Here is a 12,990-nt window from a genome sequence, read left to right as displayed (position 1 = left end):
TCTCCACGAGCTAAAAAGGCTTTAAACTACAAGCTATTTAATGAGCAAGTATTTCGAACACTTACATCTTTGTCTGAGTTCTGAACATTTCATCTGTTTCTCTTCTAGGGGCAACGATACACCCAAGCTCACTAACAATCATTATCCACAAAAGGTGCTAAACTAGCTACTAGTGGTCACTAATAGACAATAGAATGGAATGTATGGTGTATAACCATCATTTTCTTGATGTCCCACTCTTACAAGATGTTTGCTTTAAAGCATTATAATAAGAGATTATTTTGTTACGCAATATTACACACATGACATCAGGATTTCAAGGCTATTCAAGAAGTGAAGGACGGGGAATATTGCATCGGTGCACTGTAAGCTATTAAAGTCGGTCCACGCTACCGCTAAATAGATTAAAGATATAAAGCATGTCCAAAGAGTCCACGACAAACAACCAGACATGCAGGCACAGAACTAGCTGGAGGAAGAGGCAGGAAAAAAAAAGACAGGGATCCTAACAGAATAATGGGAATAGAGTCGGCAGTCGAGTCCTGCTCTGTAGCAAGGACGCCTGCTGCTGACAGTTGGCATTGATCGTGTTGTTTTATAGGGAACCGTCAGGTAAACCCCTCTTCAGCGATTGCAGAGAGAGGACTGCTCACCCCTGCAGGGTGGGTGGGGGGTGGGGGGGTCACTGTGACTTTGATCCGGGTCTGCTTTTCCCCGTGCTTGGCAGAAAACCCGCAGAAACAAAGACGGAAAGGTGATGCACCCCTAATTGGCTCCAAGCAAAGGAAACTAGAAGCAGCTGTTTGAATGAAGCATTGCCGGAGAGGAGACAAAGAGAGACAGTAAATGGGGCAAAAGGTAGTGACGTGGTAAAAGAGAAGGGAAGGAATGACATAGGAAATGAGAAAAAAAAGGTTATATTCAGATGAGCTCCGTGTTAATTTTCTAGGTACCTTAATAGTTTTTGCATACATGCCGGTGAAAAACCCTTAGGGTAATGTAGAAAAAGTGCTGTAGGGATGGGTGTGGTGTGATGTCGGATGCATTACACAAAGGGGAGAATATAAATGTTAATCTGATCTTTAGCCACTTTCTAATTCCCCAGACTAAAAAGTGGAGATTAAGGCTTACATGTTTGCAGGACTAGACAGGTTTACATCCTTTAATCCAGAAGAAAGCATCAGCCGGCTTTCAGTTACACATGCATGTAACATGTCTTTAGCTGCGCCTCACATATATGACAAAACCTGCTCTTACTGGCTTCACAAAGGGCCTGCTATTGGTCTGTTTGTAAATCTGCCACTTGGTAGATAGAGGCTGATATCATCAGTGTCACATCAGCCACTTTTAGTACACATGGAACCACATAAGACATTATAAAACTGATATGTAAAATAGACAGAGTGCTCCTTAAATGCCTGAGCTAGAGCTCTAGTCAATGTGGACAAATGAAGCAGACTGCTGTTCTGCACAGCTCCAAGGACCCTGTGAGTCATCGCGATATTAGTCTTCATAGATGCCATATTGTCTTGTGGTCCCAACCAGAAACCATTAACCGGGTCTGTTGTTCCATCCCACCCCCAACCTTAACCAAGTCCCTTAGAGAACTGGCCGTGATTAATAACCCATTCAGTTAACCCAGGATACGTGGAAAACCAGAAAATACACACCAGAAAGCCCTTATACTGCAAGACCAAAGACCTGTGGTAAGCAGTTAGCTGTGGATGTCATAGCACAGTTTCCCTGCGCTGTGGCCAGTCCAGATGACAAGCTCATTGACTGCAACAACAAGGGTTACAATAAAGAGAGCCAAGATGGCCACCGTTCAAAAGGAAGGGCAGTTACAAATGGGGAGAAACAAGTCACCAGAAAATTTATGTGAGGGATTTTCCGAGTTTTTATTCTTTTTTTAATTTTTTTTTTTCACATGTGCCGTCAGTCACCAGAGGAAAGATTGTGGCTTGATTCTTGGCATGGGAAATATACAAGCACACACAAAAAGGAGAAGAAATAAACAGAAGCAGGGAAGGGTAATTACTCTTTGGAGGGCTGCGAGTGTGTGTTTATGTGTGTTTGCATTTGCATGTCTGTCTCCAGTGTCCAGTTAGGATCATCCAATCTGCTTCCCTTCACTCAAAGGCCAGCCCGAATGTCCCAAAGTCTCCTCGGGCCTAAAGCTAACCGACGGCGGACAGACATATGCACATCCTTTAAACTGTTTTTCCGTGCACATCAAGAGCACACAAACAGAGGTCTGTGGTCGAGCGTAGGGCTGTAACTGGCGACTCCAGCCCCACAAACCAAGCCAGGCAGTTTGACTCTCGTTGGGGAGTTGCTGGAGCTGCTCCACCCTGCTGTCCACTGCCAACCCATCAACGCCACGCCGGCCTCAGTGCCAGGCTTGACATCTACTGCAGGAACAAGGGACACTACTAAAAACTTCATCTATCCACAACACATTTACTAAGGTTCATGCATCATTTAGCTGTATTGTTTCCCACACTTGCCAAAGGTTTTTGAAACATGGCCGTGTAGTTTAAAAATGTTATACTGCATATGTGGTGACCGGTTTTGCTTTGGTCTTTCATGTGATGGCTTAAACTTCACTGATTTTCAAGCTAATCCGCAAAATCTGCTGCTTGGTTGTAGTGCAAACAAACTATAACCAACCACAAAAACAATGGAGTCTTATGATATGAGAGCAGACAATGTTATGGAAGACACCACTTTTCAGACAGTACTGGCTGACTCTGAAAGAAAACCAGGGTATTTATTTTATGTTGCGGAGAGAAGAAGAAACAATCGAGCAGAGACAGCTCGGGGCTGCAGCTGCATCAGCATTCCTAGAGGATACAGGATACGGCGAGGACCGTGCAGCAACTGAGATGCTGAGAGCAAGCAGTGACTGGTGGCGCCTTTGCTCGCGTTGCTCTCCGGTGCCGACAGAAAAAAAGACATTCTGCTGCCATGACCGTGGGCTGGTTTTGTTTGACACCATCACTGACTCGAGCCACGTGCGTGTTTGCTAGACACAGCATGGAAAATGTCCTAACTTGGACAAAAATGTGCCGGGAAGCTTCAAGATCGTAAAGACAAACTGGAGAAGGCAGCAAAAACCAGCAGGACAGAGAGAGCATATGAGCACGGAGGGAGTGAATAAGGTTGCTTTGGTAAAGTAATGCTAATTATGACGCTACAAGCTAGGGCGGTGATGTGCTACGAAGTTAAACTCGTGGCTTTCTCGAAATGTTTACACTATTAGCATGACTTCTTGCTACCCAAGTGTAGTGTCATTCAATTTGTGTCATTTTGTTCTGGTCAAAGAGTGACGTAATGTTATTTCAGGCGCCTTTACTTTTTGCACACAGAACTGGTCGGCACACCCAGGTTTGCTCGAGCGCAATGCTTCCTGGTACATGTAGGCGTTGCGATACAGGCTGTGCATGCAAGACAACACAGAAACCTTTTCTGTTAAAGTAGCAACAACTGAGGAATGTAAGCGTAGAACCATTACCATCAACACTGGTCAAATGTCCACATGTAGCATTTAGAAGAGGGTTAAAGTATTATTTTATAAATATATTGAAGGCCTTGTTGCCGAAAGTAGCCATAGTCATCTCAAAAAAGCACTACACACCTCACAATATTATGCGCCCTTCTAACGTCCTATGGTACAAATACACAATCATTCAAATCTTCAATAAGAAGACAGGCCCACTTTTTCTTAGAAAAGGAGTTTTCTTCTTCCATAGCTGATCCCAGTAAAAGGGAACAAAGGGTCAGTTTTCAGCATGCACAATTGGTCTGAGCAGGTTGCACTGGCTCAATGAAAGGCTGGGTTGAGCACCCAGCTGGCAAGAAAGGCAGATCCGCTTTCCCCCCACTCTCCAATTCCACCTCTTCCCCCTTCCCCTCCCATGTTTCTCTCCTCTCCTTCCACCACTCAGGGCTCGACGGCAGCTCCCAAGCGCCGGCAGAGGTAAGCAAGGCTTTCGCTGCCAAGCTCACTCAACTACACACACACACTGAACGAGGCCTTTTAAAGAGCCAACGTCACTCCCCGCCCCGTGTAAAAAAAGGGGGTCATTGTGCCACACAAGACTACTGTAAAGCATTCAGTTTCCATCTTCTGCCCTCTCCCCCCGTACATATACACATGTGAAATGACAAGATGCAAAGGGCAGGACTACACACACGCGCAGTGGCCCAGATATAGCATGTAACAGACTGTCATCTCCACTGATTGCTCGCTTGTTACGGGCAAAGGAAAACCTGTGAGACAGTCAAACACGCACACGCAAGCAGCACACTCCGGTCTGATTTCTGAGGAACAAAGTGCGAGTGTGTGTTCAACATCGTGACATTAAGACATACTCAGAAAAATACCTTGAAATTCACACAGAATGACACTGATGACATAATCAGATCTAACCTGGAAAGGTCTCTCAGGGACGCCGTTATATTTTTTCAGAAACAGTTTTTTTGTCTTCCGCAACACAATCTATAATGCATACATGGACCCAAACACACATACGCTTAAAATGACTTTTTAGACTTCTACAGTCGTCTCAGCTTAGAGTATGTATGGCTGCACCAGGCTTTGAGGTTGAGTGAAATAAAGTAGCTGCTAATCAGCCTTTAAGCAGTCATTTGCAAAATCAGATGGTACTTTCAGAATATTTTAAAAAGTTTCTAGCTAATCAAGAAAGTAATATCTAAATAGGCTTCTAGGCAGCATTTGTAACTCCCAATAATTTCTTAATGTAATTTCTTTTATTGGAGAAATATGCATCTTTAAGAGTTATTTGTGCAGCCAAGAGAGTGAATAATATCTGGTTATGCTGGCGTACCTACGGCATAGATGTGACATCAAACCATAAATCAGGCTCTTCACTTTTCAAACATTTGTGTGTTTACGCAGAATACTAGAGGTAGTTTAACCAGCTCAGGCCACTAGCACATGACGCCAATTTTGTGTTAACAATTGACGACTTTAAATCAAAATTATAGACACCTGAATGTCCTTACCCGGGATATGAGAGAGTCAAATAAGCTAAGGGTACTGGGGGTGCTCAGAAGAAACGAAGGATACTTTTGCATGAATCAAATTCAGGCGTTTTAACCAAGTGGGAGTGCTCCATTTTCGAGCAGTGAAAAAAAAAAATGAATTATGTCTTTCAACATCGAATGAACTGAATGTGCACGTAAGAGCATCGAAATGCATTCTGTAGTGGTCACTAGCCACATCAGAGTTTATCATGTGCACAGGAACGTGCATCACGAGGTTTCTCCAGAAACCTGCAGATACATTTCATCCACAAAGTGATTCAATAAATAACCCTTGGGCCAGAGAAGCTGAAGCAAAAGAGTAAGCCTAAAAACACAGTCGAGGCTGAGGGAGTTGGAGTTTGCGGACAATGCAGCCATTGAAGCTCTGCTTTGGTATCCCCCGTCGCCAGAGACGCAAATCCGCAGGTATTCACTAGTTTAGACGCAGATTTCCACTCACGATGATTAAATGGAAACAACGTACGGAGAGTCATCCCACATTTTATTACGGAAAGGCGGTGAAAGCTCCTTTTCTTCGGCGAACTGAAAACACTTTTGGTCGGTGAACTTGCACTGCGGGTTAGGCCACCGGACAGGCCTGTCGCTGCTGCGAGACGCCCACCTTTACACAAACCGCATATTGATTCCCAAATCTTCCGTGTGCACGTTGCTTGTTTTATTGTATTGATTCTGTGGTCCTCTTTTACGAAGAACTTCCTTCCCCAAATTCACTGCGAGGCTAAAAAGAGACATTAGTCATGTAACTCTGCATGAATGATCAAATGTTTGACGTAAGACTGCTGTGCTCCCGTTTGTTCAGTTCGGTTAAAAAAAAAATGACGAGTTGGCAGCTGAAGCCTCAGCCTCTAAACATGTCTGGCTGATTTCTTTCTCGTGTGTGCGAGTGCCAGGCTTTTCCCACTGAACATCACTCAAAGTAGAGATATTTATTTTAATCTTTAGCTCATGTTATTCCGACTTTCTGAACAGAGTTTCTTTAAATGAACAAAACAAAGCATGAACAAATTATGGGGAAAAGAACTGCTTCTCCTTCCTGTACTTCTGAACATTGTTATGTCAGGCTATAACACGGGAGCGCACACTGTACACCTACTGCCGAAGGCGTAGCAGCCTCGAGGTGGAAGGGTAAACATCAGGCATGTGCGTCTTTGTGCTTGAGCCCGAGTCTGTGTGTTTCTGTTACACAACGGGAGAGAGTTCTTCCCATCTGTGCCTCTTTGCAGCCCCCGCATCCCTGACCAATGAAGCGAGAAACGACAGCTCTGCCTTGCACTCTGCCTCCCTCAGTCTTCCTCACCACACCGTCCCACTCTTCATTATTATCATCATCAGGCGCACACGGAAAACACTCTCGATTCATCATCCTTTGGTTGGCAAAAAAAAAAATAATTAAATAAAAATCTAAATGTGCACATTGATGGAACATTCATTGTTCTCATCCACTGTCAACATCAGGCCCATCTGCCCGCAGCTTAACCCTGACCAGAAAACAAGACCGCTCTGCAGGGTGTCTAACCAACATTTTACGTCTTATGCTCAAATTCCAGATTATCCCCACTAAATGCATCACCGTCTGCAACACATACCCCCGCCCTCCGTCTCCATCCGCGCTCTTCCGGCTCGCCTAACTTCCCACAGGGCTCATTGTTGTGGAAAAGATGTTAAAACAAAGAGGGCAGACAGTGCAGCGATAATCCTAAATGTAGCAGTTGGAGAATTAGCTAGCCATTTGCCGGAGAGCCCGCTATCTGGGCGTGCAGCTAAAGATGCACAATCTTAATTGCTGCTGGGGCAGATAATTTGACGTGAATTGTTGATGACGTTTGACTATTGCTTGCCATCGGGGGAGGAAATGTTAATTAAAAGCGTCTTTCACTTTCTCTTCGAGCGTTTCCAGTTTTCCAAACAGGATGGTCGGAGCACAGGAGCGCATTCAAGTCTGGAGAAGCGTTTTAGCCGATTCCACCAGGGCCTCTGTGTCAGTGCTTCCATTCAAATAAATGAATTATAGATGCACAGAGACCTGTTCACCGTTCAGGATATTTAGGCAATGAGCAGTATTGGGTTGTGGACAGAAGTGCTACCAAGAATGGCGGTGATGTGCTCAGGGCTGAATCACATATTGGAACAGGAAGGTTAATGAGGGATTCATGTTACTTACATTAGCTTGAGTTTTTTCTGCAGGTACAGTTGCCAACTTTCTTTCATACTTCTTTATCTTTGACTTCTCCCCATCCCCCCATCTAATACTGCCTGTGTTTCTCTCACTCTCACTATCTATCCAACTGCCTCCTCCCTTCTTTCCAGTCCATCCTGGCACCAGTAGCGGGTGCGTGATGCCAGCGCCCTGCTGCCTGTCTGGTCAAACATGGCCCCGGTTCCAAATCTGTTACAACACAGCGGCCTGTTAAAACTCTGCTCACTTCCGCAGCAGAAAACCATTGAGGGACGACGCGCCGAAATGTGCACGGCCGCGGTCCCAACCGCGCCTTGATAAACAACACTGTGTCTAAAAATTATGTCAAATATTTGAACTACCCGAGCAGTGTTTGGTTTTACCTCTTGTGACCTGGCACGCCGTTTACAATGGAAACTTTACTGAGTAATTATGGTAAACTAAAAAAAGCCCCGCTAATGTGCTTTTCCCGAAGCACACTCCGCTGTTGTTGTGCTTCACCCTGGTAGCCCAGCTAGCTAGTGTCCATGGTTTTAGCTCCAGGCTGCACATGTTCCTGCTGTAGTATTACAGGTGGCATCGCTCAAAGGCTGCAATTTAGTGGTTAGGTGTACTGCAGATAATAGTTTGGAGAGGACAGCGGATTTCTTTTGTTCTGGTTTGTGCTGAAACTTGTGAAGGATTTTTACTTGTGGTTCGGGGAAGAATACTTTGCATCTCACCAAGACATTGAGCGAGCCAGTCAGACACCTGTGATTTGAATTCCATACCAAGAGCCGCGGGAGTCTTCTGAGAAAGACTAGACCTGAAGTTCCAACCCAGACTGACCACATGTATTGTTCACCCACCCGACTGACATTCCAGGAACAAGCAGAGGTGGATCTTTCATCCGTCTCCCACGCGAGGCCGTCCAAAGGACACGCAGCTCTGCATATTTGCGAGCACACACACACACACAAATGCACACGGTATCAATCACTTGAATAATCGGCTGCTTTGTGGTTTTCAGAGAGAGCTTGCAAATTGCATGAGGTAGGGTCTAAAAATGAAAAAGAACAAATGGAACATAATTCCGGCATGACTAAATTACATTCATTCATTATTCCCTCCTCCACGCACAACAGGCAGACTCTCTGTTTCTGTGCAGGCTCTAGAGCGTCCTTTGCACTTCAGCCCGCCTGCCTTCCAACACAACACAGATTAAAGACAGCAGTCAGCACTCACCTAGGTGGTCTCCATGGAAACTGTTGTCGTGGGATGTTCTGCCATGGGGCATGAGGTCATGGTGGGCAGCAGGTGGCCAGATTTGACCAGTCTTGCGAACGCTCACGATGGTGGCCTCAGACATGACCACATGGCCTCCCTGCTGCCGGTGGTGACGCTTCTGGGACTGCGGCGTCGGAGGGCTGCTGCTGTCGAAGGAATGCTGAGAATTCTGGGAGTTCTGGGACGGCGAGCGGCTCTTCTCCCTGAAGGGGCGACGGAAGGCCGTGGTGGGGCTGGGTGAGACGTGGCTGGACTGGCCTGAGGAGAAGTCCTCCTCGCTAGAGGTCAGGTTCTCATTCGAGCTGCAGTCTGGTGTGTAGCCACCACCTCCTCCGACATCCTCGAAGCTACCCGGGGAGTAGGAGCGGCGTGGCCAGGTCAGGAGGTGGTCATCAGCTCCCCCATGGTCTCTCATTGTGACTCCGCTACCACTTCCACTGCCCCCTCTGCCATCTCCACTGCCACCTTCACCCATCATCACCCCGCCAACATAGACGCTGGAGTAAGCCTGGAACTCAGAGGGCTGCCAAGGAGGGGGCGGAGGTTTGCCCCCATTGGCCCTGCCTGTATGTCTTTGGTTGGGCTCTCCATCCTCATATTCTGCATCATAGCCGCAGGTGCTTTCAGTAGACCGTCCTCGATACACCGGCCTGGCACGGAGCTCCCCTGCCACTGTCGCCAGATTACCTGGGAGAGAGTGTAGAGATCTCTTTCTCTCCATCTGCATGGCCTGGCTGCCCAGGGAGCTGATCTTATCGGACACGTCGCGGTCGTTAACCCTGACCAAACCCCTCTCGTGGTGGAATTCCATGTTGCTGTAGAACGGGGGCGGCGGCGGCGGCAGCTTCTCCTGGCCTTTAGCTACATCACCCGCAGAGTGAGAGTTGGCACGTTTAATCCTCTCGAAATTCGATCTGAGAGCTGCCACGCCAAGTCCCATCCCCAGCTTGTCCTTGGGGTCAGAGGGCAGCTCCTTGTCTGGGGGCGGAAGGGTGGGCCTCCGGGGCGACACGGAGACACCGCCTCTCTGCTTGGACGGCGAGAGGCCGTCTAGGTTATCGCAGGACGTCGACTCGGCCTGCTGGGGTATGTCAAACGCAGACTCCAGGCCGTCGCCGTGGGAGGCCGACTTCCTGGCCGGCGGAGGCCTGGGTTTGGACCTGCTGCCTCCATCTCCTCCGAGAGGCTGAAAACGATTCCTATCCCCAACAACCGCACTGCCACCACCATATCCTCCCCCACCTACTCCAACTCCACCAGTCTCCTGCATGTGGGGCTGCTGGGACTGCGACTCTGCACCCTGCGTGGCTGCAGGGTCCATCCCCTCATTCAGCGGGGTCTTCCTGAAGCCCCACCGCTGTTTGTCATAGCTCTTCCTCTCTTTGGCCAGGAGGGTCTGCAGGTAGATCATGCGGAAGCGCTCCTTGTTCACCTCCTGCTCCAGGCGCCTAATGGACGCTTTGCACTTCTCCAGCTCCTGCTCGATGCCTCCAACAGACCGCAGCTCCATCTTGGGGGGTTCAGACTCCGGGAATTGTGCCTTCCACGCTTCAATAAACCCCACCGGCTCCACCATATTGTGCCTAATTATTTCTGTGGCCGAGGCTGGTTCACACACACACAGACACACAGATGGGAAAGATGTCAAGTGAGCACAGTTCTTTTTTTTTATTATTATTATTATTATTAGTCCAGCTCTCCACAGACTCTTTGTCGACAACAATGGCCACCTCCAGATGAAAAGCGGTGACAGTGATTATAACAGGCCTTTGGGTAACCCGTTCACTAACACACCGTCTAATTGCTGACACTTGTCGTAGGTTGCGCAGTCGCAACAATACATCCCATTCTGAACAAGAGAAACCGGCTGTTCAGTCAGTGAGAAAACAGGGAATGTGCCAGAGATAAAAAGCAATAAGAAGGTGTAGCACATCTCATCTTTTTCGTGCATTATTCCAGAAAAAGGCCACTTTGAGAAAAAGACTGAAGGGAAAAAATCGGTATGTCTTCGTGGGGTGACAGTGGGGGTCTTGTTCCCAGGGAGAGAAAGAGAGAGAGAGAGAGAGAGAGGGAGGAAAAATAATGATAATAAAGTGTTTTAATCCTTCTTGGTCTACTCACTGCCTGTGTCTATCATCCAGGGCTTGTCAGTGAAAGCCTGTCCGTTCACTCTCACCCATTCATATGGCTGTAATCCCAGGTGCTGCTGCTGCTGCTGCTGCTGCTGCTGCTCCGGACCGAGCGCCTTTGTACCAGCAGCCAGGAGAATGGATAAAAAAGCGCAAAACGCAAAGCGGCGGCGACAACATCTGAGTTCCTCACGGGGAAGCGGGGGGGATCCGGTGCCGGCCAAAAGATTCGTTATCCCATTTTGTTTGTTTTATGACTTCGTTTTGTTCACGGCGCCTTCGCTGTATTGTTGGTTTTTTTCGCGATACCTTCCAGATTTCGCGTCGGCCGTGATGATGGTGCCGCTGCGTGCGCTCCCGTCTGATGAGGCCAGCAGCGCCGGAGTGGGCTGCGAGAATGGGAGGGACCAGAGTGACAGGGAGTCTTGCTGGTTAAAGAGACAGAGCATGGATGCAGTCACCCCTCGAGTGATTGTTAGTCCTGATTTGCTTTCAAAGTTTTGCACAAGTCCCAATTTAATCCATCAGATTGGATTATTATTATTAGGAGTAGTTGTTTTGGCATATAGTGAAGTCTACAACCTTAAACAAATCCTTCCAGATGTGTGCATAAACATAAACTTGCCAATACTCCAGATACCCCCACCCTCTAATATTTATTTCCATTAACAACTATCAATACAGATCATACATTAATACTGTGCATCGCTACTACCGAGGGGCCCCTGTACTTGTCAGGCAGGTGTTACTCATCATGGAGGTGTGCTGCAATCTTAACCCAACACTGCCCTCTAGTGGAGAAATGTTATACACGGTTAACCCGAAACGTGCTTGCGCAATTTCATTTAGCAGCCTGTCACAAAATATCGAGATTACAATTTTATAATAACTATGTGCTAAAGGTGCACATTCTCAGCTTTAATTTTTGGATGGAAGGTGTAGGAATTACAACCGTTTGTTTTATGCACAGTTCCCCGCTTTTAAGGAGTCCATATAAAGTCATATGCCATGTTCGCATAATGATTAATAAAATGTTTATCTGTGCGCATCTTTGTTCAGCATCTGGAAACAATGGATGCCAGCTAAGAATGATCAGGTTGATATAACACTGATATTGTAAAATATTCCATATCCTTACCTTCAAAAACTTCTTGGTTGTTTGCTCACTATGCTTTAGGTCCTTGATCTTCTCCCTACATTTGATCCTGGTCTCATCCATCCAGGCTTCTGTTAGATGTTTTTGTCAAAGTCTAATCTGGTCTTTGTTTTCTTAAGGCTTAGAAATGGTTTCATCTTGTAATGAACCCTTTGTATTTGTAACTGTGGACTCTTCTCTGTACTGTAGACTTCGACCATATGTCTTCCTCCTGTAGTGTTCTTTACTTGTTGTGAAGGAGTTTTTCTTCACCTTGGAAAGGATCCTGTGATCCTCCATCGTCATTGTCTCCTGTGGACATCCAGGTCTTTTTATGTGGTTGAGATCACCAATGTGTTCTTTCTATGACTGTACCCAATGTTCCTATCTCTCTGATGTATTAGTCACCTAAAGATGGACCGTTTCTCATGAATTGAGAGCTCCTTTGAGATCACAGCAAGTCCCTGAAAGGAAATGCCACAATTGGAAACAAGTCCGGACCTTTTACGTGCTTGACTGATCAAGAATTAACAAAGGGATATATTTCATCTGTGTGGGCGGATGTGTGTGGTTGCAGTTCCTATGCATTGCCTCAATTTTGGATGCAAGTACCCTCAAATAGAAGCTCGGAGTCTGCACTCTAAGCTCATATTCATCACGTAACTGTAATTTAAATGTGTACATTTTGTTAAGCAGCTAAATAATCAAAATGTGTCCAAAGATATAAGGGCCCACATGTATCATTTGATGTAGATTTCAACAGACATATTATGTCTATAAATGTCTAATATTGTGTTAAAGTTGCAAGAAAAAAAAACAGAAACTGGCACAATTCAAATACTATATTTTATTTACCTGAAACCACAACCTCAGTAATGCATGTACAATCATTATTAACCACCAATAACGATCGTCTTTTTTTTCCTTTTACATATGGTTACTATGGTTCTTCGACCAGGTGTCTCTGAGGAGACCGTACGGGCCCCCCCTCTCACATTAGATCACAGTTTTACAGCAATTGATAAAGATACAAGATGATAATAAGAATAATGCAGAGGCAATAAGGAAACAGAACACTGTTGTATTGCAGGATTACCAATGAATCAGTGTCGAGTCTGTTCTACTCATTGCGAAGGACTAATTCATGAAACGGATCAATGAACAGCCTATAGTAGATAACGAAAGGAATAAATCAAAATATAATAATAAAAGAA

The 12,990-nt window shown here is 46.2% G+C and overlaps 1 protein-coding gene across 1 annotated transcript in view; it reads right to left on the bottom strand.

Moving 5' to 3' along the window:
- Positions 1-10,826, bottom strand: part of bcr (BCR activator of RhoGEF and GTPase) — an 89,645-nt gene extending 78,819 nt beyond the window's left edge. The window contains exon 1 of the mRNA XM_084572483.1: positions 8,471-10,826. Coding sequence (XP_084428609.1) covers positions 8,471-10,088 — 1,618 coding nt within the window. The 5' untranslated portion in view covers positions 10,089-10,826. The remainder of the gene's footprint in view (positions 1-8,470) is intronic.
- Between the last annotated feature and the right edge of the window lie 2,164 nt (positions 10,827-12,990).

Source organism: Chelon labrosus, assembly GCF_963514085.1.
Source record: "Chelon labrosus genome assembly, chromosome: 22".
NCBI classification, from domain to species: Eukaryota; Metazoa; Chordata; class Actinopteri; order Mugiliformes; family Mugilidae; genus Chelon; species Chelon labrosus.
This window is presented reverse-complemented; position numbering and strand designations above follow the sequence as displayed.